Raw genomic sequence first — 17,133 nt, 5'->3', positions numbered from 1 at the left:
GAAACAAAGAAACTTTCCATAACCTTCATAAATGCACATCAACAACAAAGAAATTGCACTTTTAACATGTGTGTATTAATTACTTATAAATTCATTCATTCAATCCGCTGTCAGGCTCCACACAGATCAAACACATCACCGCTCTCGTGTTCCCTTGTGCAACCAAGTCAGTGTATTTAAAGTTCCAAGCACTCCATGCTATCCAGATTTGATACATTTTAGCTACATTCATTACACGATTAACTGAAACCACAGGATATTAATCAAAGCTTTTTTCTAATCAAATTAATCGTTGCAGGCCAGGTTATGGTTTTGTTTGTATTGTTTGCTGATTAACAGGGTCTAATTCAGTGCTTTTTATTTATTTTCTGTTATGCGCCCCCATGAAGAAAAAAAAAACAATTACACAATTACGTATCCTGCCGGAACTATAAACAATATCCTTGGTCTTGAATTACTGCCGGGTCAAACTCGCTTCCCAAAATAATTAGCGCATGCTTAGTATTACCGCCTGGTCAAACTCATGACGTCACGAGTGACACATCCCCTGTCATCATTTTCAAAATGGAGGAGGCTAATTTCAATACCGGTAATTTGAAATCGCATAAAGGGAAAAAGATTAAGAGCTATTCAGTAGGATTTAAGGTCCAAGCTTACATCACACTCACATTTTTACTTCATGCCTTTGGTAAGTGCCAGAGTGAAAAGAGGTTTTAAAATAATTAGCGCATATTTACTTTTACCGCATGCTTTTGGTAAGCCCAGGAGTGAGAAGAGGTTTTAAATTAATTAGCGCCCCGGTGGCAATTCAAGGAAATACAGTAGTTGTTTTAGTCTGTAACAGAACATATTTAAAGAGCATTAATTTTCCTAAAATACCAAAAATAAATAAATCCTTATTTAAACTATATTATAAACCATTTTTAACCGACTTAATGAAATTAATTCACATAAATTCAAATTGATCAGCAACATTAACTAAATATATAAAATATTTTAACCTAAAAAACAAAAATCAATAAAAGAAAATTTAGGCTGATTTTTGTATGAATAAAAATGATTAATACACGATTAATGGCTACAATGAGCACGTTTTGCAATGCACAGTTTTTTTAAGCAAGGTTTAAAGAATGATACTGATAAAGCATGTTCCTCTGGGTCACTTGTACGGCCCTCCCCACTATTAGAGAAGAACTGGTCTATTGGCAACACTAAATTGGCCTAGTGTGTGAATGTGAGTGTGAATGTTGTCTGTCTATCTGTGTTGGCCCTGTGATGAAGGGCGACTTGTCCAGAGTGTACACCGCCTTCCGCCCGAATGCAGCTAAGATAGGCTCCAGCGACCACCCGCGACCCCAAAAGGGGCAAGCAGTAGAAAGGATGAATGATCTAATTCAGGGGTGTCCAAAGTGCAGCCCGGGGGCCATTTGCGGCCCACAGGTATTTTTTTTAACGGCACATTCTACAAATAGGTTATAAAACAAAACAAAACAAAACAAAATAACTGGTATAGAAGAGCAAACAGGTAACATTTAACAAGAAAATATTGCAATGTTGACTCTAGTAACACAAAGCCGCCATGCAGGGTGTTTCTTTCTTTAAAAAATAATAATGAGTCAAAATCAATGTCATTGTGAATTATTGACCTATTCAAGGCTCCACTTACGTCACATTAAATATTCCATTTTGAGATATTTTTGGGGAAAATGTTGCATATTTTGTGTTTGCCGTTTAAAAAACTAAGCTGTTTTGTATAAAGAAGGTCCCAAAACGAACAAACAAAAAACATAAACAACAATAAAACATAACTGACGAATGGATCTGAAGTTGATCTCAAGATTATTGTGTTAAAAGTAAAAAAAATATATATAATTTATTTTTTAACACTTTATTGATTAGGACCCTTGTGGATCCCATTATTTTAGTGGGACTTTTTTTTTTTTTTTTATGTGTCATGGCTCAAAAAAAAAAATAATTAAAATCAATGTTGTTATGAGTGATTAACATTTTTAAGGCTCCAATTATTATATAATCTCAACTATCCCACTTAAACACTTTATTGGGTGAAAATATTGCATATTTTGTGTTTTTTCCAAATAAAAAAAAAATGATTTTCTTTGACAAAAAGGGCATACAACTAAAATTTTTAAAAACCTTATATCGACAGACCAAATGTTGATCGAGAGATTTAAACCTTGAATGATAATAATAATAATAATAATTCTAATAACAAAAATAATAATAATAATACAAAAAATGACATATTTATATTTTTTGACCAAAACTCTTTGGGGTCACCGGGATCAAGCTTGAGTGGAGGCCTGAATATATATTTTTTATACATATTGGGTTTTTAAATAAAAAAAATGTATTTGATTTTTCAGTGGAACAAGTTTGGACATCCCTGGTCTAATTGGACACTTTTGGAGACTCACATGACAGCACCTACTGTATCGCTCTTTGCTCTTCTCAACGATCAACAGGGTCAGGCTGGCATTGTTATGGTTATGTCACGCAAGCTTAAACTGCTCATTAGTTTATAGTCGGGTTTCCACTGATTCAGAACAGTCCACACGGTACACTGGATATGAATTCATCTCTTGACAGCGGCAATCCACAACTTAGCCTCGCTCTCTTTTGTCAGGGCAAAAATCTTGTGTGTGGATCTGTGCAAGTGTACCTAATGTAGTGGCCAGTGAGCGTGTAAACATGATGAGTAAAGAACACGACACAGCATATTATCACAGGGCAGGAGAGGGAGGGCAGGTAGAGCGAGGTGTCACAGTCCATGGGTGCAGAATGGCAGGCGGGAGTGATCTCACAAGACAAGAAGAAGGGCGCAGGACGAGGAGGAGGAGGAGGAGGAAGGGCAGGGAGGAGGAGCACAGACACAATTTTGAAGAACAGAAATAAAAGAGTAATGCTTACTTTGGAAAGTCGCTTGTGAGACTAGCATGCACACAGGAGAAGAACAAAGAAAAACAAAAAATCAGAGAAAAAGATGAGCACAAAAGAAAAAAAGAAAAACAGCTCCAAGATATTATCAACATCGGATGGCACAGGTTATCATGTGACACGTGGCGGCCACTAACGCGGACGGAGGGCGGGGGTGTGCACACTGTGGATGGGTGAATGGATGAATGAGTGAAGAATGGCAACACTACACAGACTGAATGGGTCCATGAGAGTGACACGGCTTCTTTTTTAAATTTTTTTATTAAAGTTTTGATTGACGACTAGAACATCACAGCCCATCATGGCAATCCATGCAAATATACTCCTGGGATGGCATCGGAGCAATCTGATTGGACGTTCTTTGAACATACTTGCACAACAGTGGAATCTCCCAAAAACTTTTAATGTCCGATTTGAAAAGCAGCAGTACCTTCATTGGTTCTGTGCCAGGGCTCTGAACTCAAAACGCTTGTATCTCTAATAAACGTCTCACATTAAAATTGATTGAAATACATTTTAATTGGTGCTCGGCCCACCCCAAATAACACCATTTTAACATGTTACTTGCATTTAAAGAAGAACATTTTTTCTGGAATAATAAACACAACATAAAACAATTTGATATAAGGTTGAGATATAATTTTAACAATCATTCTGGTATGCTGCAAACGAGCAGTGTTATACGCTCCAACTGGTTCGCCAAGCCAGCTACACTCTTGCCATGTTTCTGATGATTTCTTTCTTCAATTCAATGAATATCCTCTACTTTTGCTCAGCACTGTCATTCCCACTCAACTTTCTTCCTTCCTGTGGTTGGAAAACTAAGTTACCGTATTTTCCGGACATTAAGCCGCTACTTTCCCCCACGCTTTGAATCCTACGGCCTATAAAACGGCGCAGCAAGTTTAGGTATATTTTTATTTCAAATATACAAATAAAACAAGAGTAGGCCTGATCCAATACAGTTCTATAGCCTTAACAGCCATTATAACAAAATGAAAACACTGGAGAATAAAAAAACGGAAACAACAGAGCATTGGACTTATGTACATTTTTTATTTTATTTTTTTACATATTTGAAAAGGAGTGAGAAGAAGTTTACAGTTGATGTATTTTTCTTCTCTAATGGCCATAATGTTTTGTATTCAACAAATAATTTTCATATCACACCAACGGAAACACTGAAAAGGTGTGTTATTGTTTGGGCTATGGCATCATCTTTTGGAGGATTTCGCTCAGTGCGAGTGCTGCCGGTTGAAAATATACTTCCTGTTTCGTGTTTTGAACCGGACGTATAAGTCCCGGTTTGTCCATAGCGTTTCTGCTCGAAATTATTCTTCATTCATCACTCCAAATAGCAACAATTATCCATTTTTCAATATAACTAAAACAAATCATACTTACTAAACCTTCCCATGTGCGATTGTGTAGGAGTGATTTAATGCATATTTGTATGTGCCATCCTGATGAAATAAAACTAGCATTGCTAGCATTTTCGAATATGCTAACACGTTTATGAGTGTCTGTGTTAAAATGGCATTATGTTTGCATTGTTTCAGTCTCGTCAATTCACCAAAGCGTCACCGTCTGTTTCGCTGATTGGAAAGCTGGCTTCCGCAGCTAGTGGGTCCATGACCGTGACTTCTGTTTTCTTTGTTCAGCCGTTTTACTGCCGTGTCACATAGGCACCGTTTGGAAACTATTAAGGTATGTAAATAAAAAAAAAAATATTTTGTACAAGTATATATTTGCGGTTTATAGTCCCGTGCAGCAAATATATGTAAACATTTGGTGGGTGCAGTTTAAATACTAGTGCGTTCTATTGCCCAAAAATAGCTAAAACAAGGAGCTAAAAAGTTATCCAGTCACCTACAAACCCCGTTTCCATATGAGTTAGGAAATTGTGTTAGATGTAAATATAAACGGAATACAATGATTTGCAAATCCTTTTCAACCCATATTCAATTGAATGCACTACAAAGACAAGATATTTGATGTTCAAACTCAAACTTAATTTTTTTCCAAATAATAATTAACTTAGAATTTCATGGCTGCAACATGTGCCAAAGTAGTTTGGAAAGGGCATGTTCACCACTGTGTTACATCACCTTTTCTTTTAACAACACTCAATAAACGTTTGGGAACTGAGGAAACTAATTGTTGAAGCTTTGAAAGTGGAATTCTTTCCCATTCTTGTTTTATGTAGAGCTTCAGTCGTTCAACAGTCCGGGGTCTCCTATGTCGTATTTTACGCTTCATAATGCGCCACACATTTTCGATGGGAGACAGGTCTGGACTGCAGGCGGGCCAGGAAAGTACCCGCACTCTTTTTTTACGAAGCCATGCTGTTGTAGCACAGGCTGAATGTGGCTTGGCATTGTCTTGCTGAAATAAGCAGGGGCGTCCATGAAAAAGACGGCGCTTAGATGGCAGCATATGTTGTTCCAAAACCAGTATGTACCTTTCAGCATTAATGGTGCCTTCACAGATGTGTAAGTTATCCATGCCTTGGTCACTAATGCACCCCCATACCATCACAGGTGCTGGCTTTTAAACTTTGCGTCGATAACAGTCTGGATGGTTCGCTTCCCCTTTGGTCCGGATGACACGATGTCGAATATTTCCAAAAACAATTTGAAATGTGGACTCGTCAGACCACAGAACACTTTTCCACTTTGCTTCTGTCCATCTTAGATTATCTCTGGTCCAGAGAAGCCGGTGGCGTTTCTGGATGTTGTTGATAAATGGCTTTCGCTTTGCATAATAGAGCTTTAACTTGCACTTACAGATGTAGCGACAAACTGTATTTAGTAAAAGTGGTTTTCTGAAGCGTTTCTGAGCCCATGTGGTGATATCCTTTAGAGATTGATGTCGGTTTTTGATACAGTGTCGTCTGAGGGATCGAAGGTCACGGTCATTCAATGTTGGTTTCCGGCCATGCCGCTTACGTCGAGTGATTTCTCCAGATTCTCTGAACCTTTTGATGATATTATGGACCGTAGAGGTTGAAATCCCAAAATGTCTTGCAATTGCACTTTGAGAAACGTTATTCTTAAACTGTTTGACTATTTGCTCATGCTGTTGTGGACAAAGGGGTGTACCTCGCCCCATCTTTTTGTGAAAGATTGAGCATTTTTTGGGAAGCTGTTTTTATACCCAACCATGGCACCCACCTGTTCCCAATTAGTCTGCACACCTGTGGGATGTTCCAAATAAGTGTTTGATGAGCATTCCTAAATGTTATCAGTATTTATTGCCACCTTTCCCAACTTTTTTATCACATGTTGCTGGCATCAAATTATAAAGTCAATGATTATTTGCAAACAAAAAAAATGTTTATCAGTTTGAACTTAAGATATGTTGTCTTTGTAGCATATTTAACTGAATATGGGTTGAAAATGATTTGCAAAACATTGTATTCCGTTTATATTTACATCTAACACAATTTCCCAACTTATATGGAAACAGGGTTTGTACTTAGTGGTGCTAATTCATTAACATACAGTGGAGTGTACAACAAACCTGCATTTCTTGCCAACAGGTTCTGAACATGACCGTATGGAAGGAATTTCGGGGACAGTGCTGATAAGAAGTGGATGATATTTTTTTTAATTTAAGAATGAAATCATCAAAAAAACATGACAACAGAAGCAGACTCGGTGAGGCAGGTTGACTATAACGCCGGCCAAGAATGTCAAAATAATGTCTACATTTATGAAAATAAGGAGAAGCTGATGATGGTGTGTTTGACGGAAAGGGACACCGTAAAAGTCCACTGTACCTTACAATTACTTCATAAAACCACTGTCGTTAGTAGTGCGTTCTATTGTTTCGTTTTTATACAATATTAGTCGTCTAAAAGTTTGTTGTTCATTTTAAAAATCATGTTATGTACTGTTTAGGCCAATTAAAGGCCTACTGAAACCCACTACTACCGACCACGCAGTCTGATAGTTTATATATCAATGATGAAATATTAACATTGCAACACATGTCAATACGGCCTTTTTAGTTCACTAAATTACAATTTTAAATTTCCAGCGAGGTATCCTGTTGAAAACGTCGCGGAATGATGACGCTTATGTTGACGCGTGCTTGTGACGTTATTGGTTGGAGCGGACATGTTCTCCCAGCACCAGACACGGCTAAAAGTCGTCTCTTTTCATCGCATAATTACACAGTATTTTGGACTCTGTGTTGCTGAATCTTTTGCAATTTGTTCAATTACTAATGGAGACTATAAAGAAGAATGCTGTTGGTGGAAAGCGGTGGATTGCAGCTGCCTTTAGCAACCGAAACACAGCCGGTGTTTCTTTGTTTGTTGTGAAGCTTTAACACAGAGCGGTCAAGCGAACATGTTTCTCTACCACATGTCAACCAGCAGGTTTTTGGATGTGAAAATTGTGATATTAAGTCTGCTCTTACCGGAGACTTGAGCGGATTATGCGACCTCCGCCTGCAGCTGTCAAAAATGCAGCTGTGATCTTGGCTCCTCCATTGGCTTCTCTCAGAGACACTGGCGTTCACCGCAGCCCTCCGACTTTCAGGTATGACTTTATAATCTCACTAAAACGCTATTAACACAATAAGCAGATAAGGGATTTTCCAGAATTATCCTAGTAAATGTGTCTAATAACACCTGAATGGCTCATACTGCCGCCGCCTTTTCTTTTTTTAGTGCTTCACTCTAACTTTCCTCATCCATGAATCTTTCATCCTAGCTCAAATTAATGGGGAAATCGTCGCTTTGTCGGTCCGAATTGCTCTAGCTGCTGGAGGCTATGATTATAAACAATGTGAGGATGTGAGGAGCCCTACAACCCGTGACATCACGCGCACATCGTCTGCTACTTCCGGTACAGCCAAGGCTTTTTTATTAGCGACCAAAAGTTGAAAACTTTATCGTTGATGTTTCCTACTAAATCCTTTCAGCAAAAATATGGCAATATTGAGAAATTATTAAGAATGACACATAGAATGGACCTGCTATCCCAGTTTGAATAAGAACATCTCATTTCAGTAGGCCTTTAACTAGATTTCCATTCATTTCAATATGAGACGTTTAGAGCAGGGGGTCACCAACGTGGTGCCCGTGGGCACCAGGTAGCCTGTCAGAACCAGATGAGTCGCCCGCTGGCCTGTTCTAAAAATAGCTCAAATAGCAGCACTTACCACTGAGCTGCCTCTATTTTTTGAATTTGATTTATTTACTAGCAAGCTGGTCTTGCTTTGCTCAACATTTTTCATTCTAAGAGAGACACAACTCAAATAGAATTTGAAAATCCAAGAAAATATTTTAAAAACTTGGTCTTCACTTGTTTGAATAAATTCATTTATTTGTTTTACTTTGCTTTTTATAACTTTCAGAAAGACAATCTTAGAGAAAAAATACAACCTTAAAAATGATTTTAGGATTTTTAAACACATATACCTTTTTACCTTTTAAATTCCTTCCTCTTCTTTGACAATTTAAATCAATGTTCAAGTAAATTTATTATTTTTATTGTAAAGAATAATAAATGCATTTTAATTTAATTCTTCATTTTAGCTTCTGTTTTTTCGACGAAGAATATTTGTGAAATACAGTATTTCATCAAACAATTCAAAAAAATTCTGGCAAATCTAGAAAATCTTTAGAATCAAATGTAACTTTTATTTCAAAGTCGTTTGAATTTATTTTAAATGTTTTGTTCTGGAAAATCTAGAAGAAATAATGATTAGTCTTTGTATATATGTAATATAGCTTGGTCCAATTTGTTATATATTTTAAGAAAGTGCAGATTTAAAACACGTCATCCAAATTCTAAAATGAATTTTAATCAGGAAAAATGACGAATGATGTTCCATAAATTATTATTATTTTTTTTTCAAAAAGATTCAAATTGGCTAGTTTTATTAAAAATAACATAGAGTTAAAGGTAAATTGAGCAAATTGGCTATTTCTGTGTGTATCAAACTGGTAGCCCTTTGCATTAATCAGTACCCAAGAAGTAGCTCTTGGTTTCAAAAGTGGTAAGAGAATTGAGATACCACAGCGGTTCTACTGCTCTTGGGTGGACTTAGCAGCCATAGCCTTTTGATGTCGCAACAAGTGCTCTTTGTGTAGAAACACCCCAAAAACCCAAGAAAAACCCCAACTTGTTTTTAATTCTTTACATGCTTACAAAGCTGCAGTTTGATGATTGTTTAAATTAATAATAATAATAATAATAATAATAATAATAACGATACATTATTATTTAATAATTAATTAATTAATTATTAATTAATTACTTTATTAACTTATTTTTTTATATTAATTAATACATAAAAAATAGTAATACAATTTTAATTTTGGGGAGGTTCCACTGTACTGTCTTTATACTCTCCATGCTCCGACCTTCAATCTGCCTAAACAAATCTGTTGTGTTGCAACCATCAACATTTAGGATAAAATATATATATTTTTTAGCACAACAGCAATCGCACGTTGAAGTAACAATTAGGTAAACAAGTCGAAGAACCCAACGGTCACTCCACAGATCCTGTGCTGACACCAATGAAGCGTTCTTGCCGGAGCTCTCAAGCAAACTTTGGTCGCTCACCTTGGAGTTCTTGCCCCCGCTGCGCGCCGACTGCAGGGAGTAGGTCCGCTGCACCACCTGCTCGGGCGTGGAGGGGGACTTGTCCGAGGAGTGGTCCGAGCCCTTCTCCACCATGTTGTCGCCCTCCTGGCTCTGTGGTGTCGGAGAGCGCGAGCGTTTGCGCAGGACGGGCGAGCAAGCGGGCGTGCTCTTGTTCGAGTTACTGGCAGTGCTGAAAGGAAAAGGGAAAGGAATTAAACAAAATAAGGACGTGGAAATACAAGTCTGACAATTTAGGAGGACATAAACATAATGTAATTTAAGAAAAAAAAAAGGTATAGCTGTAGATGACCAATGGGTATCCCACCAGGCATGATTATTGTGGGTCTACCCAATAATCAAATGGTGTCATTGTTAGCATGCTTTAACATCAGCATGCTAACATTATTTTTAAGCTTATTTTGTAACTTTAGAGTAACTTGGTATATGATACAACTTTTTTCCCTTAATTCCCTTAATTTTGCAGGCGTAGAGTCCTAACTTGGTATTTGACACATGCTAACTGTTTGCATGCTAACTTTTTTTTTTTTTTTTAGGAATGGGTATTTTAAACAAGTCACAATTTGATTTTAGATGTTCTCAATTCATAATGATTAGCAATTCCAACAGATCCTTACAAAGTATTTTTTGTATTTATTTATTTATTTGTATTTACCGTATTTCCTTGAATTGCCGCAGAGCATATAGTATGCGCCTGCCTTGAATTACTGCCGGGTCACACTCGCTTCCCAAAATAATTAGCGCAGGCTTAGTATTACCGCCTGGTCAAACTCGTGACGTCATGAGTGACACTTCCCCGTCATCATTTTCAAAATGGAGGCGGCTGATTTCAATACTGGTAATTTGAAATCGCATAACGGGAAGAAGATTGAGAGCTATTCAGTAGGATTTAAGGTCCAAGCTTACATCACACTCAAATTTTTACTGCATACCTTTGGTAAGTGCCGGAGTGAGAAGAGCTTTTAAAATAATTAGCGCATGCTTACTTTTACCGCATGCCTTTGGTAAGCGCAGGAGTGAGAAGAGGTTTTAAATTAATTAGCGCCCCGGCGGCAATTCAAGGAAATACGGTATTTATAAAACTACAATAAAATATTTTCAAAACAGGTTACAAAAGTACAAAAATGGCTGCCGACAAGATACGCACAAGCAAGCGAGAAAGTGCCGAATAAACGTTTTAAAAATAAATCTTAAAAAACCCCATTTAGAATCGGAATGAACAAGAATCGCTATTTGGATGTGAATCTTTTTTTTTTTTTTAGTACCCCTACTAATTAATAATGATAATAATAAAAAATACACAGCTTTTTTTAACTCCACCAGAAGTATCAAATGAGTGGAAATACTCTGTGCTTTTTGCGAACCTAAAGTTTGACTTGACACACTGTTGTTTCCAATTAACTATTTTATTCATTATTATTATTATTATTGTTATTAGGCTGAGCAGTTTGCTGCTTAACACTATGACAACCTTCCTTTTGTTAATGCTTTGCTGTGCAAGATTTATGAAAAAGTTGTACTAAAAAGCTGCCGTTTTTTGCCCAGTAGTGGCGACTGTTCCAACATAAAATGTAAATACCATCCACATTAAAACTGTCACCTCTACGCCTCCACAAAAAAAGCGAAAATATATTGCGACCCTCCTATGAAGAACTCAGGAACCCAGTGCTTCCCTCTGTGCGATCCAATCATCGAGTCATCAAACCTCAGCAGGGTTTCCTTCCCGGGCTGCCTTGCATTACATCACTGCTGGCTTAACGGGCTTCAAGCACCGCGTGCAACCTGGTAATGAAGGCTAAGCTAATACTGGAAAACAACAACAACAACGAGGCTGATTTAGTAAGACACGGCGACACTGACTTTCACGATGTTTCTCTCAAATCCGAGGAACTATGAGGCCTTATATTCATCGACCGGCTTCCATGGGGGCACTCAGGCTAATTGTTGTTGCAAACCGAGCCACATGTTGACATACAGGCGAGGATTTGCTGCTACACAATAATGCACAGCACTCCTGTTAAGTGGGATATCTGTTGCAAACTACAACTACAAAAACACAATATGAAAAACCTTTTTTATACAGCTATGCCAGGGGTTGGCAAACCAAAACGTTGAAAGAGCCATATCTGACCAAAAATACAAAAAACACAGCCGTCTGGACCCGCAAAAAATTAAAAGCCTTATATAAATCTTATAATGAAGGAAACAGATAACAGAAGTGTCTATATTAACTATAACAGCCTACTATCAAAATTACAAGTCTTATATAAGTGTTATAATGAAGGTAACACATGCAAGTGTCTATATTAGCTATAATAGCCTACTATCCAAATTACTTTACAAGTCTTATATAAGTGTTAGGGTTTCACAGTGGCAGAGGGGTTAGTGCGTCTGCCTCACAATACGAAGGTCCTGAGTAGTCCTGGGTTCAATCCCGGGCTCGGGATCTTTCTCTGTGGAGTTTGTATGTCCTCGCCATGAATGCGTGGGTTCCCTCCGGGTACTCCGGCTTCCTCCCACTTCCAAAGACATGCACCTGGGGATAGGTTGATTGGCAACACTAAATTGGCCCTAGTGTGTGAATGTTAATGTGAATGTTGTCTATTTGTGTTGGCCTTGCGGTGAGGCGGCGACTTGTCCAGGGTGTACCCCGCCTTCCGCCCGATTGTAGCGGAGATAAGCACCAGCGCACCCCATGACCCCAAAGGGAATAAGGGGTAGAAAATGAATGGATGGATGGATATAAGTGTTATAATGAAGGCAACACATGCAAGTGTCTATATTAGCTATAATAGCCTACTATCAAAATGTCTTTACAAGTCTTACATACGAGTTATAATGAAGGCAACACGTGTCTATATTAGCTATAATTGCCTACTATCAAAATTACTCTACAAGTCTTATATAAGTGTTATAATGAAGGCAACACAAGACGTAAGTGTCTATATTAGCTATAATAGCCTACTATCAAAATGACATCCTGGTTGCTGCCGTTGTGTCCTTGGGCAGGACACTTTACCCACCTGCTCCCAGTGCCACCCACACTGCTTTAAATGTAACTTAGATATTGGGTTTCACTATGTAAAGCGCTTTGAGTCACTTGAGAAAAGCGCTATATAAATATAATTCACTTCACTTCACTTTGCAAGTCTTACATAAGAATTATACTGAAGGCGACACATTTGTCTATATTAGCTATTATAGCCTACTATCAAAATGACTTTATAAGTCTTATATAAGTGTTATGATGAAGGCAACACATGACATAAGTCTCTATATTAGCTATAATAGCCTACTATCAAAATGACTTAAGTCTTATATAAGAGTTATACTGAAGGCGACACATTTGTCTATATTAGCTATTATAGCCTACTATCAAAAGGACTTCACAAGTCTTATATAAGTGTTATAATGAAGGCAACACATGACGTAAGTGTCTGTATTAGCTATAATAGCCTACTATCAAAATGACTTTACAAGTCTTACATACGAGTTATAATGAAGGCGACACATTTGTTTATATTAGCTATAATAGCCTACTGTCAAAATGACTTTACAAGTCTTATATACGTGTTATAATGAAGGCAACACATGTAAGTGTCTATATTGGCTATAATAGCCTATTATCAAAATAAAGTGTTATAATGAAGGCAACACATGTAAGTGCCTATATAAGCTATAATAGCAGACTATCAACATGACTTTACAAGTCTTATATAAGTGTTATAATGAAGGCGTAACACATTACGTAAGTGTCTATATTAGCTATAATAGCCTACTATCAAAATGACTTTACAAGTCTTATGTGTTATAATGAAGGCAACACATGTAAGTGTATATATATTTGCTATTATAGCCTACTATCAAAATGACACATCTGCCTGGAGCCGCAAAAAATGAAAAGCCTTATATAAGTCTTATAATGAAGGCAACAGAAGACTAAAGTGTCTATATCAACCATTACAGCCTACTATCAAAATTACTTTAAAAGTCTTAAAGTGTTATAAAGAAGGCAACACAGCTAATACAGACACAAATGTCTGTATTAGCTATTATAGCCTACTATCATAATGACTTTACATGTCTTATATAAGTGTCATAATGAAGGCAACACATGTCTATATTAGCTATAATAGCTTACTATCATAATGACTTTACATGTCTTATATAAGTGTTATAATGAAGGCAACACATGTAAGTGTCTATATTACCTATTATAGCCTACCATCAAAATGACTATGTGTCGCAGGCTGGAGCAAACCTTCGTTGACAGAAATGTTGAAAAGTAATTTTAATTCTACACATTTTTACAACATTTGAAGCCATTAGTAAATCAGAGGATACTCGGAAGGTGACATAACTCCTGGAAATTACTGGCTATTAATGGACGAACAGAATCCATCCTATTTGGGTCCCAAATCAACCTTAAGAAAGTCAGTGACTTCACTATTAAAGAGGGTGACATTGTTATCACTAGGAAAGATGAGGTCACCTATCTAGGTTCCATTCTAGAGGCTAATCTTCCCTGTGATAAAATGACAAGGTAATCAAAAAGGTCAACCAACGAACAAGATTTCCCTACAGAATCTCCTCTTTGGTCAACAAAAGCACCATGAAGATTCTAGCGGGAACTCTCATTCAACCATTTTTCGATTGTACATGCACCTCCTGGTACTCCTGCACCTCCAAAACCCTCACATCTAGACTCCAAACATCCTAGAACAAGCTAGTCAGGTTACTTTTAGACCTCCACTCCAGATCACACCTCACTCCTACCCACTTCTCCAAAGTGGGCTGGCTCAGGGTGGAGGACAGAGCAAAACAACTTGCACCGAGCCTAGTCTATAAAATCCGCTACACCTCCCTGATACCGAAGTATATGTCAAACTAATTCCATAACGTAAATGATCACCATAACCACAACACCAGGGGGAGCTCCACAAACCACGTCAAACCCAGATTCCGATCTAACAAAGGTCTTAACTCATTCTCTTTCTATGCCACATCAATATGGAATGCACTCCCAACAGGTGTAAAAGTAAGTACATCTCTATCCTCCTTCAAAACCGCAATAAAAGACTACCTCCAGGCAACTACAACCCTAGACTAACACCCTCCCCCCACCACATTCCACCTCCCCGGGTTGTAAATAATCAAATGTAAATAATCAAATGTATATTCTTGTTCTTATGCTTTCTGAGCTCACTATGTTCACTGCTTGCTGTACATATCCTACGAAGTCAGACCTACACTGTTTCAATGTCCATTTCTCTGATGATATAATTGTGGAACCCCACCGCCCCAACCCCCTCCACATCCCACCCACCGGATTTGTAAATAAGGTAAATAATTAAATGTATATGCTCTGACAATTAACTTGTGTGATGACTGTATTATGCTGATAGAATTTATTTGTACCATGAATTGATCAATGTGGACTCGGACTTAAAAAAGTTGAAAAACTTATTTGGGTGTTACCACTTAGTGGTCAATTGTACGGAATATGTACTGTACTAGCTACTAATAAAAGTTTCAATCAATCAATCAATCAATCAAAAACAGGTATCGATGTGTGTGTCCAAGTTAAAGGAAACGGCAGGCTGTCTTTTAATAGATTCATTACAATCTTTGGTAAGCTAGGCAATGTTTGCTGTGGTCTGGAACAACATGGCTCACAAACAACTTTCAGAAATGCAGCCAATATTACATACAGATAATGTGTCATGAGGCATGCAAAACTAAATTATATTCAAAGAGGATGAAAGTAAATTATATTAAATGAGCTCAATTATACCTACAAACGTGGCATAATGATGCAATATGTACATGCAGCTAGCCTATATTTAATCTAAGCATTGATTAGCTTGCAGTCATGCACTGACCAAACATTCCTGATTAGCACTCCCACAAGTCAATAAGATCAACAAAGCGCACCTTAGTGCATTCACGCACAGCATAAAACTTTTGGTGGACAAAATGAGACACAGAAGGAGTTGGAGATTTTACATGTAAACAAACTGTTGCGTCGCAGTCCACACTATGGTGAGTTCCAGAACCGCCAAAATTAGTAGGGCAAAACAACGTTCACCAAACACTCTCATGATTGACCCATACACACAAATATAGTAAACAGAGGGGTTTCTAACAATTGGGAAGGTTTGTGTCATGTTTGTCCTCAAACAGAAAACACACTAAAACAAAAGATTTTTCCCTTTTTTTTTTTCCATTTTCAATCCTTTTTTAAAAATGCTCCAGGGAGCCACTCTGGTGGCACTAAAGAGCCACGGGTTGCTGACCCCCGAGCTATGCGGCATAGGCTCTCATTAGGGTGTACCTATTGTAGTGTCTGATGAGCATGCTATGTTGCGTTACTTGGTAGCACAGTATGTTAAGTGAAGTGAAGTGAATTATATTTTCCTCGGGCACTGTTCCCCTAGCATTCAAAAAAGCGGTTATTCATCCTCTTCTTAAAAGACCTAACCTCGATCCTGACCTCATGGTAAACTACCGACCGGTGTCTCACCTTCCCTTTATTTCAAAAATCCTCGAAAAAATTGTTGCGGAGCAGTTAAATGAACACTTAGCGTCTAACAATCTATGTGAAACCTTTCAATCCGGTTTCAGGGCAAATCACTCCACGGAGACAGCCCTCGCAAAAATGACTAATGATCTATTGCTAACGATGGATTCTGATGCGTCATCTATGTTGCTGCTCCTCGATCTTAGCGCTGCTTTCGATACCGTCGATCATAATATTTTATTAGAACGTATCAAAACACGAATTGGTATGTCAGACTTAGCCCTGTCTTGGTTTAACTCTTATCTTACTGATAGGATGCAGTGTGTCTCCCATAACAATGTGACCTCGGACTACGTTAAGGTAACGTGTGGAGTTCCCCAGGGTTCGGTCCTTGGCCCTGCACTCTTCAGCATCTACATGCTGCCGCTAGGTGACATCATACGCAAATACGGTGTTAGCTTTCACTGTTATGCTGATGACACCCAACTCTACATGCCCCTAAAGCTGACCAACACACCGGATTGTAGTCAGCTGGAGGCGTGTCTTAATGAAATTAAACAATGGATGTCCGCTAACTTTTTGCAACTCAACGCCAAAAAAATGGAAATGCTGATTATCGGTCCTGCTAGACACCGAACTCTATTTAATAATACAACTCTAACATTTGACAACCAAACAATTAAACAAGGCGACACGGTAAAGAATCTGGGTATTATCTTCGACCCAACTCTCTCCTTTGCGGCACACATTAAAAGCGTTACTAAAACGGCCTTCTTTCATCTCCGCAATATCGCTAAAATTCGCTCCATTCTGTCCACTAAAGACGCTGAGATCATTATCCATGCGTTTGTTACGTCTCGCCTCGATTACTGTAACGTATTATTTTCGGGTCTCCCCATGTCTAGCATTAAAAGATTACAGTTGGTACAAAATGCGGCTGCTAGACTTTTGACAAGAACAAGAAAGTTTGATCACATTACGCCTGTACTGGCTCACCTGCACTGGCTTCCTGTGCACTTAAGATGTGACTTTAAG

At 37.9% G+C, this 17,133-nt stretch overlaps 1 protein-coding gene across 8 annotated transcripts in view; it reads right to left on the bottom strand.

Annotated features, from left to right (window-relative positions):
- gramd1bb (GRAM domain containing 1Bb) overlaps positions 1-17,133 on the bottom strand; it is a 400,828-nt gene that overhangs the window by 94,664 nt on the left and 289,031 nt on the right. For 7 of the 8 annotated variants that reach the window (XM_061878757.1, XM_061878758.1, XM_061878762.1 and 4 more), the window contains 2 exons: positions 9,540-9,750; positions 2,929-2,949 (listed from right to left, as the gene is read on the bottom strand). In XM_061878757.1, the coding sequence (XP_061734741.1) occupies positions 2,929-2,949; positions 9,540-9,750 (232 nt within the window). The remainder of the gene's footprint in view (positions 1-2,928; positions 2,950-9,539; positions 9,751-17,133) is intronic. The other variant, XM_061878759.1, reaches the window with a different exon arrangement.

Source organism: Nerophis ophidion, linkage group LG18, assembly GCF_033978795.1.
Source record: "Nerophis ophidion isolate RoL-2023_Sa linkage group LG18, RoL_Noph_v1.0, whole genome shotgun sequence".
Lineage (NCBI taxonomy): Eukaryota > Metazoa > Chordata > Actinopteri > Syngnathiformes > Syngnathidae > Nerophis > Nerophis ophidion.
This window is presented reverse-complemented; position numbering and strand designations above follow the sequence as displayed.